The 19,147-nt window shown below is 36.2% G+C and overlaps 2 protein-coding genes across 2 annotated transcripts in view; one reads left to right on the forward strand and one right to left on the reverse strand.

Moving 5' to 3' along the window:
- Window positions 1–7,899: 7,899 nt before the first annotated feature.
- Window positions 7,900–8,721, reverse strand: LOC111056048. Its single transcript, XM_022343369.2, has one exon. It carries the CDS (start codon window positions 8,719–8,721, stop codon window positions 7,900–7,902), a length of 822 nt encoding a protein of 273 aa, XP_022199061.2.
- A 9,459-nt stretch (window positions 8,722–18,180) lies between these two features.
- LOC111044006 (ral GTPase-activating protein subunit alpha-1) overlaps window positions 18,181–19,147 on the forward strand; it is a 90,932-nt gene continuing 89,965 nt past the window's right edge. Inside the window, exon 1 of the mRNA XM_039427085.1 lies at window positions 18,181–18,595. Within this exon, the coding sequence (XP_039283019.1) occupies window positions 18,490–18,595 (106 nt within the window). The 5' untranslated portion in view covers window positions 18,181–18,489. The remainder of the gene's footprint in view (window positions 18,596–19,147) is intronic.

The following is a 19,147-nucleotide window of genomic DNA, read 5'->3' on the forward strand; positions in this document are numbered from 1 at the left end:
AGAGGACATTTGTGTAATTGACCGAACGTAGTGAGGTCAATGTTTCAACTCGATTTGCTTTTGTCTGTCTGTATGTAACGCGATCAAGTTGATAGAATTCGATGAGAATTGGCAGAAATATTCATTTTTCAACTGCGCATTGATGTATACACAAGGTTTCTTTTTGAAATTTTGCATTCTAAGGATAATATGAAAAGAAAAGGAATTCCTCCATACTATGATATCACTATATCATCTACTTTGAAGATAGGATCAATCAGACTATAGAATTATTCATAATCAATCAGCTGACAAGTGAATTATTCATTAATCATATGGGATACAAATTTAAAATTGAACTTAGTTTATCAACATAAGTGAGTTTTTGATCTTAGAGAAAACAAATAACAGTTTTTAAGAGTAAATTGTGATTCAACTAGAACAGATACTTATGGATGAGAAAACTGTGTGAGGTCTACTGTTCACAGAACTACTAGTTACACTTAATGGTATGACAAGCTTCATTTCCTAGAATAGAATCACTTGAATAGATGTATGGAAGACACAAAAAGAAGTGGAGCAGTAAAATGTTGGAAATTAAAGGTGAGTCAAAGATTAGAAGAGCTACAAGAAGGGACAGAATTGCAATCAAACATAGGAATAAAAATCGGTTTGAGAACCAGGAAGCATTGTATGTGTCCAGAGAGAACCCAAACATAGATTTGTATAATAAAATCAGAATCAAGCTAGATGTTTTAAAATATACACTCGGTAGGAACAAAGAAAGAGTTACTTTCTGTATCTGATTGATATCGATGTTTGTATTATAAATTATAAAGTACAGAAAATTATTGCAACCTTGTGTGATGCCTATCCAATTCTCGATAAGATAAATTTGAGACTCAATTCTAAAAGTCAAGTATCATTTATTTAGAAATGAACTCAGTGCAAGAGGATGTGAGCCCCACTTTCGCATGAATGCCTACAAGAGAGGTATGTATTAGCTCAGCTTTATACTCAAGTTTACTTAGACTGTCTACATTTGGCTCTCACTCACCCCTACAGTGGAACATTTTTGTGGTGAGAGGGGAAGAAATAATGTCATACAGACTCACTCACTCACTCCTGCAGTGGTGAGGGAGCAATAATGTCATACAGACTAGTTGGAGCAGGATTTGGATGTTGATAAAGACTAGAGGGTGTCATGTGACAGGACCATGATGTGTTATTTTGAATAAACTACTCTACCTACCTATATCATGCACAAGAAGTAGGTTACAAAGTCCATTTTTCTCAAGAGCTCCTGCAATTTTCCCAGAAATGAGACTCATGACAGTTGATAGGGCTTATTCAGGGTATTAATTTGGAGAAAATAATTAGAGAAAACCGTGAAAAACATGGTTTTTTAGTCATTATCCGCCATCTTGAATTGAATTTCTATTGTCAGATCCTCATAGTATAAGGACCTCAAGTCAATCGGTTAATTATGAATAGTTCACAGACCAACACCCAGAAATCATGTTTTTGGACTCCTTAAAAACTTGAAATTAGGGTACCTCAATTTTTGGAACCTATGTTAATAGGACAAGCATGAGTGTTGATAAATTTGGATGTCATTTGAGTAGAAAACAAGAGGCTGAAGAATTATATTACAGAATATAGTTGAGTTTAGCAAAAATATTTTTATACCACAGAATGCTGATCTAAATAATATGAAACGATGGATGTATTTAACTGATTCAAACTTACTCCACCCTCTTCAACAAATAAATTCAAATTTTGGTATGAATTCAACCGATAAGAGTGTTTAAGAGAATTTTTACACCTAGGTAAGTCCTCTATTCCTTCTGAAATGTATTATCAACTGGAACTGGAAAATTCTCAGATTTGTAATCCAATCAAGAATACAAATTTTTGGTTGAAATTCATTTTCAAATTAATAAAAAACTTGTAAAAAAAGTACTGATCTTAATTAGTCATAGTAGTTTACAAAATTATAATACAATTATAAAACAAACATTTTTCCCTACTGAAATCTAAGGTTATAAAGATCAACTGTTAGTTCTTTCTTACCAAGAAAATCAATAAGTTCAGTTTGAATTTTGATGAGTAGTTTTGTTCAACTGTTCAATGAAATTCAGAAGTTGTTTCAAAGAGTCAAAAAACTATTTATACTGTGGGGACTCGAACCTGGAGCTTCAAATTGATAAGCTGCATCAGACCACAAAAACTTGCTTGAGAACATGTTGATCAAAACAAACTCATAAGTTTGCTATCACTAAATCCATCACTTTAAATCATTTTATAAATAATTGGATTGAACTTACAATGAAAATATTATCCAATAACTGCAAACTATTAATAACAAGCAATGCAATAACAAGCAATTGGTTGGGCCAAGAATGAAGATTTGAAAATAATGAAAACAATATCAAATTCACAATGCCTTATTGGGAGATTAATTTAAAATATCTACATTACTCAAAGTAGCTCTTGGTAATCTATCACAACATAATGATAATTACTAATTTTGGTGAAGTTGTAACTTATTATCTATTCTTGTGAAGCAAATTTATGAGTTCGTTTTGATCAACATTTCCCCAAGCAAATAATAGTGATGTAGTTGATAGCGTTGCAAACTCTAATCTGGAGTCTTGTGTTCATATCCCAGTGATTAGAGAAATTTTTCTGTAACTTGAAAATCCAATATTACACAAATATAATTATGATAAACATAATTATTGTTAAATAATTGAATAGAATACTGATGTAAATAGTTGTTAAATAATTAAATTATAAATAAATCAATTGGTTTTAATCATATTATTATATAAAGTGGAACAATTGAATTAGGCCACACCCCCTGGGGGGGATTGAATTAAACCACACCTCTTAGGGGGGGGGGGAATTGAATTAGGCCACGCCCCCCCTAATAAAAATATTTTCCTCAGTGTTTAATAGAAATTCTTGCTGTAAACATCTCCTCCCTGGCCTATAAATACAGAGCTCATTCCAACAGAGAATTCAGTTGGGGCGGGGTGGTGGTTGAGATAACATCTCTCAACCTTGGTTGGGGGGCGGTGGTTGAGATAGCATCTCTCAACCTTGACCTGACCTTGACCTTGAATTCGACCTCGACCTTGAATTCGACCTTGACCTTGAATTTGAATTTGACCTTGACCTTGAATTTGACCTTGAATTCGACCTTGACCTTGGTGTTAAATTGATGCTCAATCAGCACAAATACCCTACTCAGCTCTGGATGCGATTCTAAGCAGGCAGCTGCTAAACCTGACACTTTTGTACGACAAAGCAGTTGTTGGTCTTCATCATCCCATCCACCAATTCAAGCTGCTAGCTCAAAACCTTGGAGGAATTGCTCAACAGACTGACTCCCAGCTGCACCTGAGAAGGGCTTCACAGTGGATGCAAAACCTAGATCCTTCCTTCTACCAGGAACTGGTGCAGCAGGAGTGACTGCTACTGCTGGTGCTGTAGGAGTTGGTTGATGATAGGGAGCTGAGAGTCCCAGTTCAGGAAGAAGGGTATGATTCACCTCCAATCGCGGTAATCGAGTTGGGGGAGCAGCCCGAACGGTTTCTAATTCAGCAATGACTGCATCCCTCTCCTTCTCTGCTGCTTTGGCTCGATTGAGTAGTTGTTGGATCCTGGCTTCCATCATCCTTCGTGTCTGATCTCTAATTGCTTCCAGGGACTGCTCATGTTCCCGGGCCACATCAGCTGCTGCTTGAGAGATCTATGATCTTGGAGCACCTGCCTCATCATGGTCGTCATCACTGAGACCCATCTTAGTCACCGAGAGACGTTAATCTGCGTAGGTAGATCCCGTAGGCGTTCTTGCAGCCTACCCCACACCTGACACCAATGTAATCAGCTGGGGTCGATGACTCCCAGAATTCTATTCTCTTCTGGTGGGGTTGGACTGTGCAGGACGCTGGTTGAATACAGTGAGGACGACCAGAAGATTTTAACACCGATTTATACCACAGAATCAAATAAGAGCAAGTGACAACCCGACAATATGAAAATATAAGTGTTCCTAAATCTCAACACAAAATATGGCAACAATATTATTAACTATTCTATCCCACAAAATTAAAGAGGAACAAGTGGCAACATGACAACCTCAAAATAAGAAAATAGTACGGTATTCTTAAATCTAAACACATATTATGGCAACAATAGTATCACCGATTTTATTCCACAAAATTAAAGAGGAACAAGTGGCAACACGATAAACTCAAAATAAAAATATTCTCAAATCTAAACAGAAAATACTAAGATCAATCTCGGGGCATTGGCCGTGCAGTATAGGACATATCAACGGTCTCGAAAATTGTAAAATGGTTGGCGAGTGGCTTTCCAACAATAATAGGTAATCTCTGAGCTTCGGACAACTCAATAGACTAGAGAAATGAATAAATTCAAAATAGTAATAAATTAAGTCTATAATAAAATCAACTTTATAATCAAAACTCCAGTTACTAGTGAAGTTCACTCAAACAAAACAAAATGGAAGATTAAAGACAAAGTTCGTAATTGAATTAATCATATAAATTAATGATTAAAGTTGAAGCCATTAAAATTAATAATTTAATGGGACACAAGTAAGGTAATCAAACCAATAACTAATTATTTCAGCTCAATAATTCAATCTGACACAAATAAATCAATAAATATTGGTCAAAAGAACTATGAATTTTGTGCATTTAGAAAGAAAAATAAATCTAGTTATGATATGATATTAGTATAAACAACAGTACCGGTACAAGGTTAAACTAGTAGTTTATGTAATAAATACTGAATGAATTTTTATGTAATAAAACTAGTAGCTCGAATGAATAAAGATTGGTCAATCAGAACTATGAATTTCGTGGGATCAGAAAGCAAAATAAATCTAATACACGTAGCAAATAAGATGATATTAGTATGAACAACATAAGGTTAAACAAGTAGCCCTTCCTGAGCGCTCTCTCCCCCAAAGGGCGAATAGGATCAATAATAATATTATTATATAATATAATATCAATAATAATACTCGATTAAGTTCAAAGTAGTAAATATACTGTGACAACAATCTTCTCAGGGAGTATCGGTATTACCTATCAAAATTAAAGTTTGTTTGTATTAATTGTTGACTGTCAGTAGACCGGGTTGTAAGGCCGATCTGCAAAGTAGTGGACTGTGTGAAAGTGTATAGATGAGATCTATATCTGATCTAGGCACTGACAGCTTTTCATTATTTGCTATGAGCGGATTTACAAACCTTGAATGTGTAGATCCGAAAAAATACCTCTGGTTTACTGTGCGTCTGAGCACAAGTAAAATGCACAAAAGTAGTGCAATAATGATGACTAATAATTAAAGAATAATAGATAATAAGTTTCTTATTATCCGTATGTAATGCTGATATTTGAATGTAACTATTGGAATGCTTAAAATTAATGTAGTTGTAATGAAAATAAAAAGAATTAGTAATGCACTCAAGTAGTTTATTGTACCTAGACTTTTTGCTAGTACGTTTAAGAATACTGATACAATGTTTCAAAACGATGTTACCTCTGTGAGCGCAAAAGATTGAGTAAAATACAAAGATAAGTTGGGATATCAATGTTAATGTTGAAATACACAAAAGAGTATATTGATGCTGAAACTAATAATAGAACAATAATGACAATGAGTACAAAATTTAGCAATGTTTAAAAATGAATACTTGAAAAAAGATCTTAAAGGTAAGAAAAAACAGAAATTATATGAATATGAACAATTACCTAATTTCACAACAAATGAAAACTAGGAATTCAGTTTAGGTAGAATCCAATCGTACCTGAAGCTTTCAAGCTGTTGACTATGTAACACTGAAAGAGGACAAATATAGCAACTTGGCTATAATGTAAGCAGAAGGAGCAGAAAGTCTGTCCAGAACTGAAGGTTCGATTAATAATTAAAAATAGAAAAGGTTGAAAAATACCAAATACAATATTGAAAGGAGACAAAGCTCAGCATATTGTATTACATAAGCGGGCTGGGAAATGACAGCTTAACGCATGTCAAGTTACATGGGGAATATTACTATATGTAGAACACATAAGTAATAATAATAATAGAAGATAAAAAATTGAATGATTGATCGTATTTAAATAGTTATTATTTAGGAATAAAAGTTAATCAGGAACAAAATTGATGGGATGAAGACTACCAGTAAACACAGTGCCTCTGAGAGGGTAAGTACAAAAATGTGAATAATAGAATAAGACTTCCCTGAATAATTAATGATGTGTTGCCAAAGTGATAGGCCTACGGTGACTCAAAATCCGAGGATGGAACTTGACTCCTGTCAAGTACATTGTAGTTGCAGACAGCTGCTGGGCTAATAGAAGTTGAACGATGAAGATATCTTGATTATATCCTGATAAACGATGACCGATGCGGAAGAGAACTTGATTTGAGTACGTTGAGATATTGAAAGTTGAGACTGTTCCAATATTAAAATTGATAATGAATATAACGACGAATGGGCACTTCACAAATTGAATGAGTTTCACTGGTTGAATGTTAATTGGAAAAAAGGTTCCACCATGAGTTAAGTAGAATAAATGTTTGAGGTTATGTCCTAAAGTTGATGTAATTGCAGTGAATAAATATTTGAAAAAAGAGATAAAATGTTCTTGACGAATGAAATCACTGGCATCAGTAAGAATTGAGATTGACAAAGTTCGACTAAATAACTGATGAGTAGCTAAGACTGAGTAGCTAAAAATGAGTAGCGGTTGACAATGAAAGGCAAACTGCACTTGCGCAAATTTCCTGAGTTGAAATATTGAATAAGGTAAGCTGCACTTGCACAAGACTTCCCAAGTTGAAAAATGTATCTCCTATGAGCATACAAGATGAATGAATGTAACCGCTAAAAAGTGTGTACTGATGCTCAGTAAAATTGAAGTGATAAATAATAAATCAAAAGTTCATATTGAGGATTGTTGAAAGTTCATGTGGAATTCATGTTGAAATTACTTACAGTTCATAATAATAATGTGATGAATAATTGAAAAACGTTGTACGCAGAAAGCATGGCGTGAATTGCAAAAAAGGACGCTTAGTAGAAAAGTCCCGAAAGGTAAGTTAAATTCATAGAAAATATGGTTGAAAAACGTTCACTGATGAAAAATGCGTTGAATGGTTCTTGAATAAGCACACAAACTAGGACATAATGAATGATGAAAATGGATAAAGTTTTCCAAAGATGGACGCGTTAAATTGAGATGTTACATCGTATGACTGTACAAAAGAAGTGACCCTTCTTGCTTGCTGGTTGAAGAAACAGGAACTGCCCAAAAAGCGGAAACATGACGTCCACGGCAGTCATGAGCACAAACTCTACGAATGAAGTGAACATATAAAATCGATATTAAGCGAACTGAAGGTGTTGAGGTTGAAGTGACTGTTGAAGTATACCAAAGGAGGTTCAAAAACAATGAAAATACAATTCAAAATACTTATAGACGAATATTAAACTAGAAAACATTGAAAGAAGCAGACGACAACTAGCGCTACTATCGATCAAGCGATCAATGAAACTGTGACGTCAGAGATCGCATGACACATGAGAAAGTTGTCGGCGGACTGTAGCAGCGGTAGATTCAAATGCTACAAAAACAAGATGGACGACCAAAAGACTGGCTAAAACATGAGACGAAATCTAACATAAAGCTCCCCCCTCGATGCAGGAACAAGTCTTGTCAACCAAGACGTAGCGAGTGCAAAAAAATGATGAGTACGAAAAAATACATATATGTTAGATGAGTCGAATAGAAATACACGAGCAATACGAATAATAGGTGGATAACATGATGAATAAATGCTAATACAAAAAGGACAAGTAGTGAAAGACTACCAAAATTAATCATCTTCAAGTGCTGGAAGCGGAGCGAGACTAGAGATTGCTCTCTTGAACCTACCATGTGCAGTCTGCACTGTAACAACACGAACTTTTCCATCGGCACCTGGATGGGTTTCAATGATGCGAGCTAACTTCCATGTGGAAGGAGCAGAATTGAGATCTTTCAGAAGAACCATGGTGTCAACTGTGAGATTGTCCGATTCAGTAAGCCATTTGTGCTTGCGTTGAAGTGTGACTAAGTACTCCTTAGACCATCTGTCCCAAAGTTCTTGAGTGATTTTTTGAAGAAGTTTCCAACGACACCTGTTATCGACATGGGTGGTGGGCGGGCAATGGAAAGGCAACGCAGTCAATGGGCGACCAACTAAGAAGTGACCTGGCGAGAGATACTGAAGATCTTGAGGGTCCTCTGTAAGAGGTACGAGTGGACGAGAGTTAAGGATAGCTTCAATTTGAGCTGCGAATGTAGTCATATCTTCAAAATTAAGAATATGATTGAATGTGACGACTTTGAAAATTTTCTTGAAGTTCTTGACAGCATTCTCCCATAGACCTCCAAAAGATGGGGCGCGAGGTGGAATGAAGTGCCACTTGATATTGAGAACCGACGTGTAGTTATGAATATCTTGTTGAGTTTTAGATGACTCAAAAAACTGATGTAGATCTTGTAGTTCATTGTTTGCACCTACAAACGTGGTTGCATTGTCCGAAAATATGGAGTGTGGAATACCACGACGTGATGAGAAGCGAATGAGTGCCGCAATAAAGGCTTTCGTTGTCAACTCTGAGACGACTTCTACGTGTACTGCTTTCGTGACCATGCAGACGAAGATAGCTAAATAAGCTTTTGAATATGTGCGTGATTTCTTGGAACCAACAAGTAATGAAAACGGTCCAGCATAATCTATGCCAGAGTTATAGAATGGAAAATCAGACTGTATTCTGACAGGAGGAAGTTGTCCCATGATTTGTTCCGAACGAAATTTGGCGAAGCGAAAACATAAATGGCAGGATTTCAAAACTGATTTGACTGTACGACGAGTAGATAGTATCCAATAACGCTGACGTAATGAAGTCATGGTGCTCTGAACTCCATCATGAGAAAGACGTCGATGATATGACATGATGAGCGCACGAGTGAAACGATGCTTAGAAGGCAAGATGATTTGATGTTTGTAGTCGTACGGCAAGTCCGATTGACTCAATCTGCCGCCAACTCTCAATAATGAGTCATTGTCAATGAATGGCGATAGCGCTTTCAAGGAACTAGATGGAAGCAATTCTCTGCCTTGATGGAGAAGACGAATCTCTTCTGAGAATGCTTCTGCTTGAACCGTGCGGATGATCGCAATTTCTGCTTCTTGAATTTCTTCTACTGTGAGTAGACCACATCTGCGCTGATCAGGATGATGACGTCGAGTGATGTTATGGATGAAACGACGAACGTATGCTGTTGAACGGGTGATGCGATGATAATCAGACAATTTATGAATGATATTGTTCAACACTGAAGTTGTGACTCTAGTGGCATGTGATGATATAGGACGGATGATTGCAACATTACAGGAGATGTCATTCCATGTAGCTTCTTGCTTGGACAACCAAGACGGGCCGTTCCACCAAAGTGAACTGTTGATGAGTGTTGTTGGAGTGCAGCCTCTCGAAATTAGGTCAGCAGGATTATGTTTCGTAGTGACATGTTTCCATGTAAAATCTGCTGTAAGATTCTGAATCGTAGAGACGCGAACCGAAACAAAGATATCTGCTCTGTTTGGCAAAGCCTTGAGCCAATCGCACACAACCTTGGAATCAGTCCACAAGATTACCCTGGAAAATTTGAGCTTGGAAGCACGAATTGTTTTCACAACTAATTTCGATGACAAATATGCTGCTTGGAGTTCCAAACGAGGAATTGTGAGCAATGGTTTTATGGACGCTACCTTGGACTTTGACGTAAGCAATCTAACTTGAACCCCGTCCGATGATGAGCTGCGAACATAAAGACAAGCACCAAATGCTGTTGCGCTGGCATCAGAAAATGCATGCAGTTCCAAATCGACCTCTGAAGAGGGTGGCAAAACACAACGTGGAATAGAAACATTCGCAATGTTTGGTAAATCATGAAGTATGGATAACCATTCTGTGAGAAGCTCAGATGGTAGCTTTTGGTCCCAATCAAGTTTATGGAGCCAAAGCTTTTGAAATAACAATTTGGGACGAATGACAATGGGTGAGATGAGTCCAAGCGGATCAAATATGCTAGAAATGCATGACAATAATTGACGTTTAGTGAAAGATGTTTGATGAACAACTTTTGAAATGTTGGATGAAATAGTGAGTTGATCAGCCGTAGAATTCCAAATGAGACCAAGTGCCTTAACAACACTGTCGTTTGAATCAGATAATGGTCGTGATGTAGCTGTCTCGATGAGATGAGCTGGGATCGTTGAAAGTAATTCTGACGAATTAGACAACCACTTCCTGAGTTCAAAATTTCCTTTATTAAGTGTAGTAAGCAATTGATGAGCCAACTCTATGGCTGATGAGAGTGAAGATGAACCACTGATAAGATCATCCACGTAAAAATCTTCCTTAATGGCTTGATGAACTGCTGATTGCAGTGAACATTCAACATCTGCTAAGTGATTGAGTGTGCGTGTAGCAAGGTATGGAGCTGAGGATGTGCCGTAAGTGACAGTATTCAAGTGATACTCTTGAATAGGTTGATTCTGATCAGATCTCCAAAAGATGCGTTGAAAATTTCTGTCATTTGGATGAACAAGAATCTGGCGGTACATTTTCGCTATATCAGCAATGAATGCGATACGATGCATACGAAATCTGAGCACTGTGTCAAACAACTCAGGCTGCACTGTTGGACCAATGTGAAGAACATCATTGAGTGATAATCCTGAAGTGGACTTCGCTGAAGCATCAAACACAACTCGAAGTTTGGTAGTCGTGGAATCTGGCTTGAAAACTGGATGATGAGGAATGTGATAATATGGATCATATGGAGATGAAGGTGGTGCAAGAGACATGTGACCTAAATCAATATATTCATCCATGAATTGTATATATTGTTTCTTGAGTTCAGGATGAGTATCAAGACGTTTCTCCAGCGAGTGAAAGCGAGTCAATGCTTGTCTGAAGGATTGACCTAACGAATGAAATGAATCCTTTTTCGGCAAGGCTACAGAAAATCTGCCATCATCTTGACGTTGAACATTCTCAATGTAGTGCTGCTCAATTTGTGCGTGTTCTGCTGGCGTGCTGGATTCAGTATCAATTTCTTCAATTCGCCAAAATTTTTCCAATTGCTTAGAGATGTCTGCGTTGGACACATGTTCAATGCTAGAAACGAAATTGGAAATGTGTTGATGGGTGACAGATGATTTATAAGCAGGAATGGAGCCCCAGACTATCCAACCTAACTTGGTATTCTGAAGAATACAGCTTTCGGACAGGCGAATTTGACCAGGTAAATGAAGCATGGCGTAGACATCAACGTTTAAGAGTATATCCACTCCTGAAATTCTGAAGAAGGTAGGATCGGCTAAAACAACATTGGGGGGAATATTGAAATCTGAAAAATTAAGTCCAGATGGTGGAACACTAGGAACAATTTTCTCTGTGACAATGCAATCAATGTGAGTTGACCAAGTTCGGTCAGGTGAGTGAATACTCAAAGATGACAAATTCAATAAGGTAGCATTACTGCCAGACACAGTGTGAACTGTGCTGCCAGTACAAATAGTGGGTAATTGAAGTTGAGTAGCTAATTGACGTGAAATAAAACAGCTGTCAGAGCCACTGTCGAGGAGTGCGCGGCAAATTACAGCTTGACCACTCTTGTCAAAGACGATCAGCTGGGCTGTAGGCATGATGCAAGTGCGTCTGCTATCAATGGATTTGATTTGTGGTGCGCTGTGGGCATAGCTGACTGTCTGATTGTGAGATTCAACCACATTTGTGGCAGGCTGCAAACTGGATTGAGATGAATCAAATTGACGACTTCCCTCAGAATTTGATGACTGAGGTCTAGAGGGAATTGAATTGACAACAACACTAGAAGTCGGCAACTGCTGGACAAGGCTAGTTGATATTTGCGGCGCAGGTGAAACCATGTGTGTCATTGGCACTGCTGAATTGGAGTTCATTGATGTTGGATGCACTGATGACATTTGCGATGGCTGGTTGTATTGATTATCATACCTTAATTGTTGTTGTGACTGATGAGGTATGTTATACTCACAGTACGGCATGCTCTGCGACAGATTTTTCACTGGATTGCGCGCATGGTTCGATGTTGTGACATAGTTGGACCTCTTAGGGACAGGACTTGACCCATGAAGTAGCGTGTGATGTCGTAAATTGCACGTCTTGCAGGAACCTTGACATTGGTGAGCTCGATCCCATGGCCGAATACAGTTGACACACAAGGATTTTTTCAATACAGCAGAGGTTCGCTCTGAAGTTGGAATTTTGAGAAGTTGATTACAATTGAAAATGTTGTGAGAGCCATTGCGACAAAAATAACACTCAGAAGTTGATGCTCTGTTGAAAACATTTGGTGAATTTGAAGTGTTGAAATTCATGATATTGGCTTTGGGCTGTGATGGTTGTCGACTGGTGCTAGGCTGGTTATTAGCCGGCGTATTGCGTTGCACTGATGTGTTGTTGAATGAGCTCGACATTGCTTGTGCGATTTTATGTTGCGACTCTAAAAAGTCCCAAAGGCAATCAATGGTAAGTTGAGATTTGGTAGAACAAAATCTCTCCCAATCTCTAATCGTAGCATTGTCAAATCGTGACACAGTGAGAAAAATAAAAATGAGATCTTTCACACTGATATTGAGCGCAAGGGCTTCAAGAGCAGAGATATTTGTCTTTTGATTGTCAATAAATAATCTCCACGATTGGGATGATCTACAGTCAAGTTTAGGAGGGTTGAGTATGGCTGAAATATGAGTTTCGGCAATCAATAATGAATTATCGTAACGTTGAGTCAAGAGTTCCCAGGCTAACTCAAAATCTCCAGAAGGAGAATTAGAAATTCTATTAAGTGCTTCTCCAGAAAGGACTTGACGCAGGTAATGAAATTTCAATGTATTATCAAGGTTACGGTTATTGATAACAAGACTTGTAAAGGTCGATTTGAAATTGAGCCAAGCGCTGAGACTACCGTCAAATTTTGGCAATGGAATGTCCGGTAGACGAGCGCTCACCATGTGAGGAGAATCAACGTGATTTGAGTGAGATGGGGAGCTGACTTCACTTACTCTTTTAGTTTTCAATTCATATTCATATATGGCATTGGAGAGTACAGAATTGACAGTACCAAAATTCTGGCGAATTTGGTGACACAATTCAATGTCAACAGGCAAACCTTTGTTGGAAAAATTTTCAGTAGTACTATGAAAATTTTTCTTAAGCATTAACATCTCTTGTTTGAGATCTTCAGCAAAAAAATAGTCATTACGATTTTGAATTTCTTTGATAACACCATCTTGAATTAATCGAATCAATTGCTGATTGATAGTGTCAAGATTGTTAGGAATGGTGGGAGACGGACATTGTCTGACCTCACCTTGAGAAACTTCACCTTCAAAGGTGACGAGCGAGTCGTTTGGATTCTCCATACTGAATTGTACAAAATATATAGACTTGAAAAAATTAATTAATATTTGAGTAATAAAACGATGTAACACAATAACTAGCGCAATAAGTACACAATGGTTGATTATAGAAATTGTCAATGAAACTAATCGGTTGATTGTTTGAAATAAATGAATGTCGTCAATGGTTTGTTGACTAATTGCGTAAAAATTAATGATAATTGCACAATGAAAATTGCTTGTCAAGATAGCACCAAATGCGTGGTAAGTATTAATATTTGCATGAATTCAATGCATTTAAAAATATTAAGTAAATTGATGAATAGATAAGTCTCTTGAAATAGCAAGAATTGATTAGTAATCCTAAAAAATTTATGACGCTCACAGAGAAAAGATATTACAAAAGGTATGTCGGTAAAATGAATTTACAGAGTTGATAAATGGTTCGGTCTTACAAATTGAATAGCCAGCGACTGATTCGGTCCCCAGATGAGTTGCCTTTAGACTTGGCAAGATGCGAGGTGCAGCAGTGTTCTGAATGCTTCTGTGCTTGGAATCGGCTCTCGCTCAGGTCTGGGTCCACGAACAGTTTACAGGTTGGCTGGTTCACTGCGCCGATACAACGTAGTGTACCTTTCTGGCCACAGTGCTGGTTCACCCTTCGATAACTGAAATATATACGAGTATTATCAGAATGATGTAAGACTAATGTATGCTAGAATGCAGTTGATAAACATGGACGATGACTGCTCTACCTGTATTGGGTATATTCAACTAACTACAGAGGACTTAAAAAGAATTAAGGTACCCAAAGAGAAACTTGAAAATTAGCAATCCAATAAAATAGTTACGAATCACCACAGGATGCCAGACGATCCGTGCCCGTACGAGGACCAAGAAATAATGTTGACTGTCAGTAGACCGGGTTGTAAGGCCGATCTGCAAAGTAGTGGACTGTGTGAAAGTGTATAGATGAGATCTATATCTGATCTAGGCACTGACAGCTTTTCATTATTTGCTATGAGCGGATTTACAAACCTTGAATGTGTAGATCCGAAAAAATACCTCTGGTTTACTGTGCGTCTGAGCACAAGTAAAATGCACAAAAGTAGTGCAATAATGATGACTAATAATTAAAGAATAATAGATAATAAGTTTCTTATTATCCGTATGTAATGCTGATATTTGAATGTAACTATTGGAATGCTTAAAATTAATGTAGTTGTAATTAAAATAAAAAGAATTAGGAATGCACTCAAGTAGTTTATTGTACCTAGACTTTTTGCTAGTACGTTTAAGAATACTGATACAATGTTTCAAAACGATGTTACCTCTGTGAGCGCAAAAGATTGAGTAAAATACAAAGATAAGTTGGGATATCAATGTTAATGTTGAAATACACAAAAGAGTATATTGATGCTGAAACTAATAATAGAACAATAATGACAATGAGTACAAAATTTAGCAATGTTTAAAAATGAATACTTGAAAAAAGATCTTAAAGGTAAGAAAAAACAGAAATTATATGAATATGAACAATTACCTAATTTCACAACAAATGAAAACTAGGAATTCAGTTTAGGTAGAATCCAATCGTACCTGAAGCTTTCAAGCTGTTGACTATGTAACACTGAAAGAGGACAAATATAGCAACTTGGCTATAATGTAAGCAGAAGGAGCAGAAAGTCTGTCCAGAACTGAAGGTTCGATTAATAATTAAAAATAGAAAAGGTTGAAAAATACCAAATACAATATTGAAAGGAGACAAAGCTCAGCATATTGTATTACATAAGCGGGCTGGGAAATGACAGCTTAACGCATGTCAAGTTACATGGGGAATATTACTATATGTAGAACACATAAGTAATAATAATAATAGAAGATAAAAAATTGAATGATTGATCGTATTTAAATAGTTATTATTTAGGAATAAAAGTTAATCAGGAACAAAATTGATGGGATGAAGACTACCAGTAAACACAGTGCCTCTGAGAGGGTAAGTACAAAAATGTGAATAATAGAATAAGACTTCCCTGAATAATTAATGATGTGTTGCCAAAGTGATAGGCCTACGGTGACTCAAAATCCGAGGATGGAACTTGACTCCTGTCAAGTACATTGTAGTTGCAGACAGCTGCTGGGCTAATAGAAGTTGAACGATGAAGATATCTTGATTATATCTTGATAAACGATGACCGATGCGGAAGAGAACTTGATTTGAGTACGTTGAGATATTGAAAGTTGAGACTGTTCCAATATTAAAATTGATAATGAATATAACGACGAATGGGCACTTCACAAATTGAATGAGTTTCACTGGTTGAATGTTAATTGGAAAAAAGGTTCCACCATGAGTTACGTAGAATAAATGTTTGAGGTTATGTCCTAAAGTTGATGTAATTGCAGTGAATAAATATTTAAAAAAAGAGATAAAATGTTCTTGACGAATGAAATCACTGGCATCAGTAAGAATTGAGATTGACAAAGTTCGACTAAATAACTGATGAGTAGCTAAGACTGAGTAGCTAAAAATGAGTAGCGGTTGACAATGAAAGGCAAACTGCACTTGCGCAAATTTCCTGAGTTGAAATATTGAATAAGGTAAGCTGCACTTGCACAAGACTTCCCAAGTTGAAAAATGTATCTCCTATGAGCATACAAGATGAATGAATGTAACCGCTAAAAAGTGTGTACTGATGCTCAGTAAAATTGAAGTGATAAATAATAAATCAAAAGTTCATATTGAGGATTGTTGAAAGTTCATGTGGAATTCATGTTGAAATTACTTACAGTTCATAATAATAATGTGATGAATAATTGAAAAACGTTGTACGCAGAAAGCATGGCGTGAATTGCAAAAAAGGACGCTTAGTAGAAAAGTCCCGAAAGGTAAGTTAAATTCATAGAAAATATGGTTGAAAAACGTTCACTGATGAAAAATGCGTTGAATGGTTCTTGAATAAGCACACAAACTAGGACATAATGAATGATGAAAATGGATAAAGTTTTCCAAAGATGGACGCGTTAAATTGAGATGTTACATCGTATGACTGTACAAAAGAAGTGACCCTTCTTGCTTGCTGGTTGAAGAAACAGGAACTGCCCAAAAAGCGGAAACATGACGTCCACGGCAGTCATGAGCACAAACTCTACGAATGAAGTGAACATATAAAATCGATATTAAGCGAACTGAAGGTGTTGAGGTTGAAGTGACTGTTGAAGTATACCAAAGGAGGTTCAAAAACAATGAAAATACAATTCAAAAATACTTATAGACGAATATTAAACTAGAAAACATTGAAAGAAGCAGACGACAACTAGCGCTACTATCGATCAAGCGATCAATGAAACTGTGACGTCAGAGATCGCATGACACATGAGAAAGTTGTCGGCGGACTGTAGCAGCGGTAGATTCAAATGCTACAAAAACAAGATGGACGACCAAAAGACTGGCTAAAACATGAGACGAAATCTAACAATTAATAATACTAATTCAATTTAATGATAATGAAGATAATGTCTATTCATTTATCAATCCGCTCTTTGCTTGACAAAGGACTACACACCAAGTCCCTAAATGAATCAATATCAAAGGTGAGACTTTACAAAATCCAACTAATGAATTAGCTTATGATTTAGAATGTCATCAACTACACAAAAGGAAAAAAATTTACTTATAATTTAGAGCATCATTAACATCACAAAATGGAAAGATAAATTAACTATCAATTTAGAACATCATTAACTACACAAAATGGGAAAATAAATTAACCTATGATTTAGGACGTCATTAACCACACAAGATGGAAAAATAAATCAACTATTAATAGAGAACATAATTAATTACACGAAATTGAAAAATGAATTAATTATTAATATAAGATGTCATTGACCACACAAAATGGAAATAGTTATTTGTGCAACTAGTGCGCAAAGTAACAGTTTGCTGCACCGAAAGAAACGTTTACGCCCGAGCCGTAGGCGAGGGTGGAATGGTTTGTTGAGTGCAGCAGAGGAACTTTGCGCATGTATTTCACATTAAATTTTTCCTACAGTTACCATTGAATATGAAAAGTGGGTAATTATGGGTAAAATTGCCTGAAATCCATCAAATGTTTTTCTGTGTAATTTTATTATTGATAAAAACCTTAATCCTAAAATCCTTAAGTCCTCAGTGTCCTTGGTTATAATATCTAATGAATAACGTGCTCGTTGTGCTTCGTTGCACCTCTGCTCACTATAGCAGCCCAGTCACTCTTACCAACTTCATTTTGATTTTGCTGCACTGTTGCTCCCATTGATATAGAGAATATATATTCTCTATATAAATATATATTCTCTATATATATTCTATATATATATATATTCTCTATATATATAGAGAATATATATTCTCTATATAAACTATATATATCAATGGTGTACCCAGTCATTATAGTTCCTTAGTTATCAATATTGCTATTTGAAACTCAATTCTAACCTCACCAACGAAAATTAGTGGAATGACTATCGAATAACTGATTATAATATGCTATTTATTCCAGCAATTTCTATTTTTGTTACTTTAAAACAAAACGCTCAAAGAAATTGCTTCTAAGTTTGTTGTAATATTGCAATAGCAATTTTTGGTTGGTACTCCTGAGTTGGCTGACATCAAGCAGCTGGGATAGATAAACAGTCATAGGTGTCGTACGGCTCTCTACGTTTCAATGTAAAATGTAGATTACGTTTACGTAGGTAATTACAAAAATGTAAGGTGTTGAGGGTTGTGATAGATGTAATGTGCTTTACTTCAAAATACTTTTTCAATTAGCAATGCTCAGTAAGAGCTAAGAAGTGTTGTGATCAATTTATTTTACTATGTAAAATGACAGTTACACGTTTAAGATGTGGCCAGATTACCATTCATACAATGGTTCTGTTCTAACAACTTTCAATTATTTTTCTTATCTTTAAACTCTACCTGCTAAAATGTTTGGTAAGAAAATACAGGTTGATGTGAAGAAATCTACTCAAAAAATCCAGGACCCAAAAAAGGATTCTCCAACTCGCTTTAAGCATTTGAGAATAGTGTTGGGTGAGTACAAACCAATACAATTTTACTTACTGTTTTAAACAGATTCTTCTTGCATATTTAAATCTTAAAATAGCACTACTATAACTTTCTTGTCAACTTTTTATGTTTACCGTTCTTATCTTTAAAATGGCTGTAATGTTAGGTATCAAATAGCTTATTAGCTTGGCCTACTTGAAAAGAAGGTATCTTATTTTAATGAATGTATGAGTAGGCTACATCAACTTGATGGTGAGAGAAGAACTTTTTTCAAAATGATTTTATTAATAATTCAAGGAGAACTTATAATGTAGGCTATCCAGTCCACATAATTAATAGCCTATGTCATTTATTACCGGTAAGTTTTGCCAGAGGTGATTCTTGTGTCGATTTAAAGTGAATGTGCTTCATGAGCATTTTCAATTTTAGACTTGAAAGACTGCCTAAGCTCCTCAAACGCACCCAATCTAATCTGCGTCACTGCTTTCCTACAGCTAAATCCAATTTGTGGAAATGCATAGGTCTAGAAATTATTCTGGTCGTTATAACGTCATAACAAATTTGTTGATGCCGATA

This window comes from Nilaparvata lugens, chromosome 4 (genome assembly GCF_014356525.2).
Source record: "Nilaparvata lugens isolate BPH chromosome 4, ASM1435652v1, whole genome shotgun sequence".
Taxonomy (NCBI): domain Eukaryota; kingdom Metazoa; phylum Arthropoda; class Insecta; order Hemiptera; family Delphacidae; genus Nilaparvata; species Nilaparvata lugens.

Coding starts and splice junctions, on each gene's coding strand:
- LOC111056048 (XM_022343369.2), bottom strand. CDS start 8,721: ATGGTCACGAAAGCAGTACACGTAGAAGTCGTCTCAGAGTTGACAACG.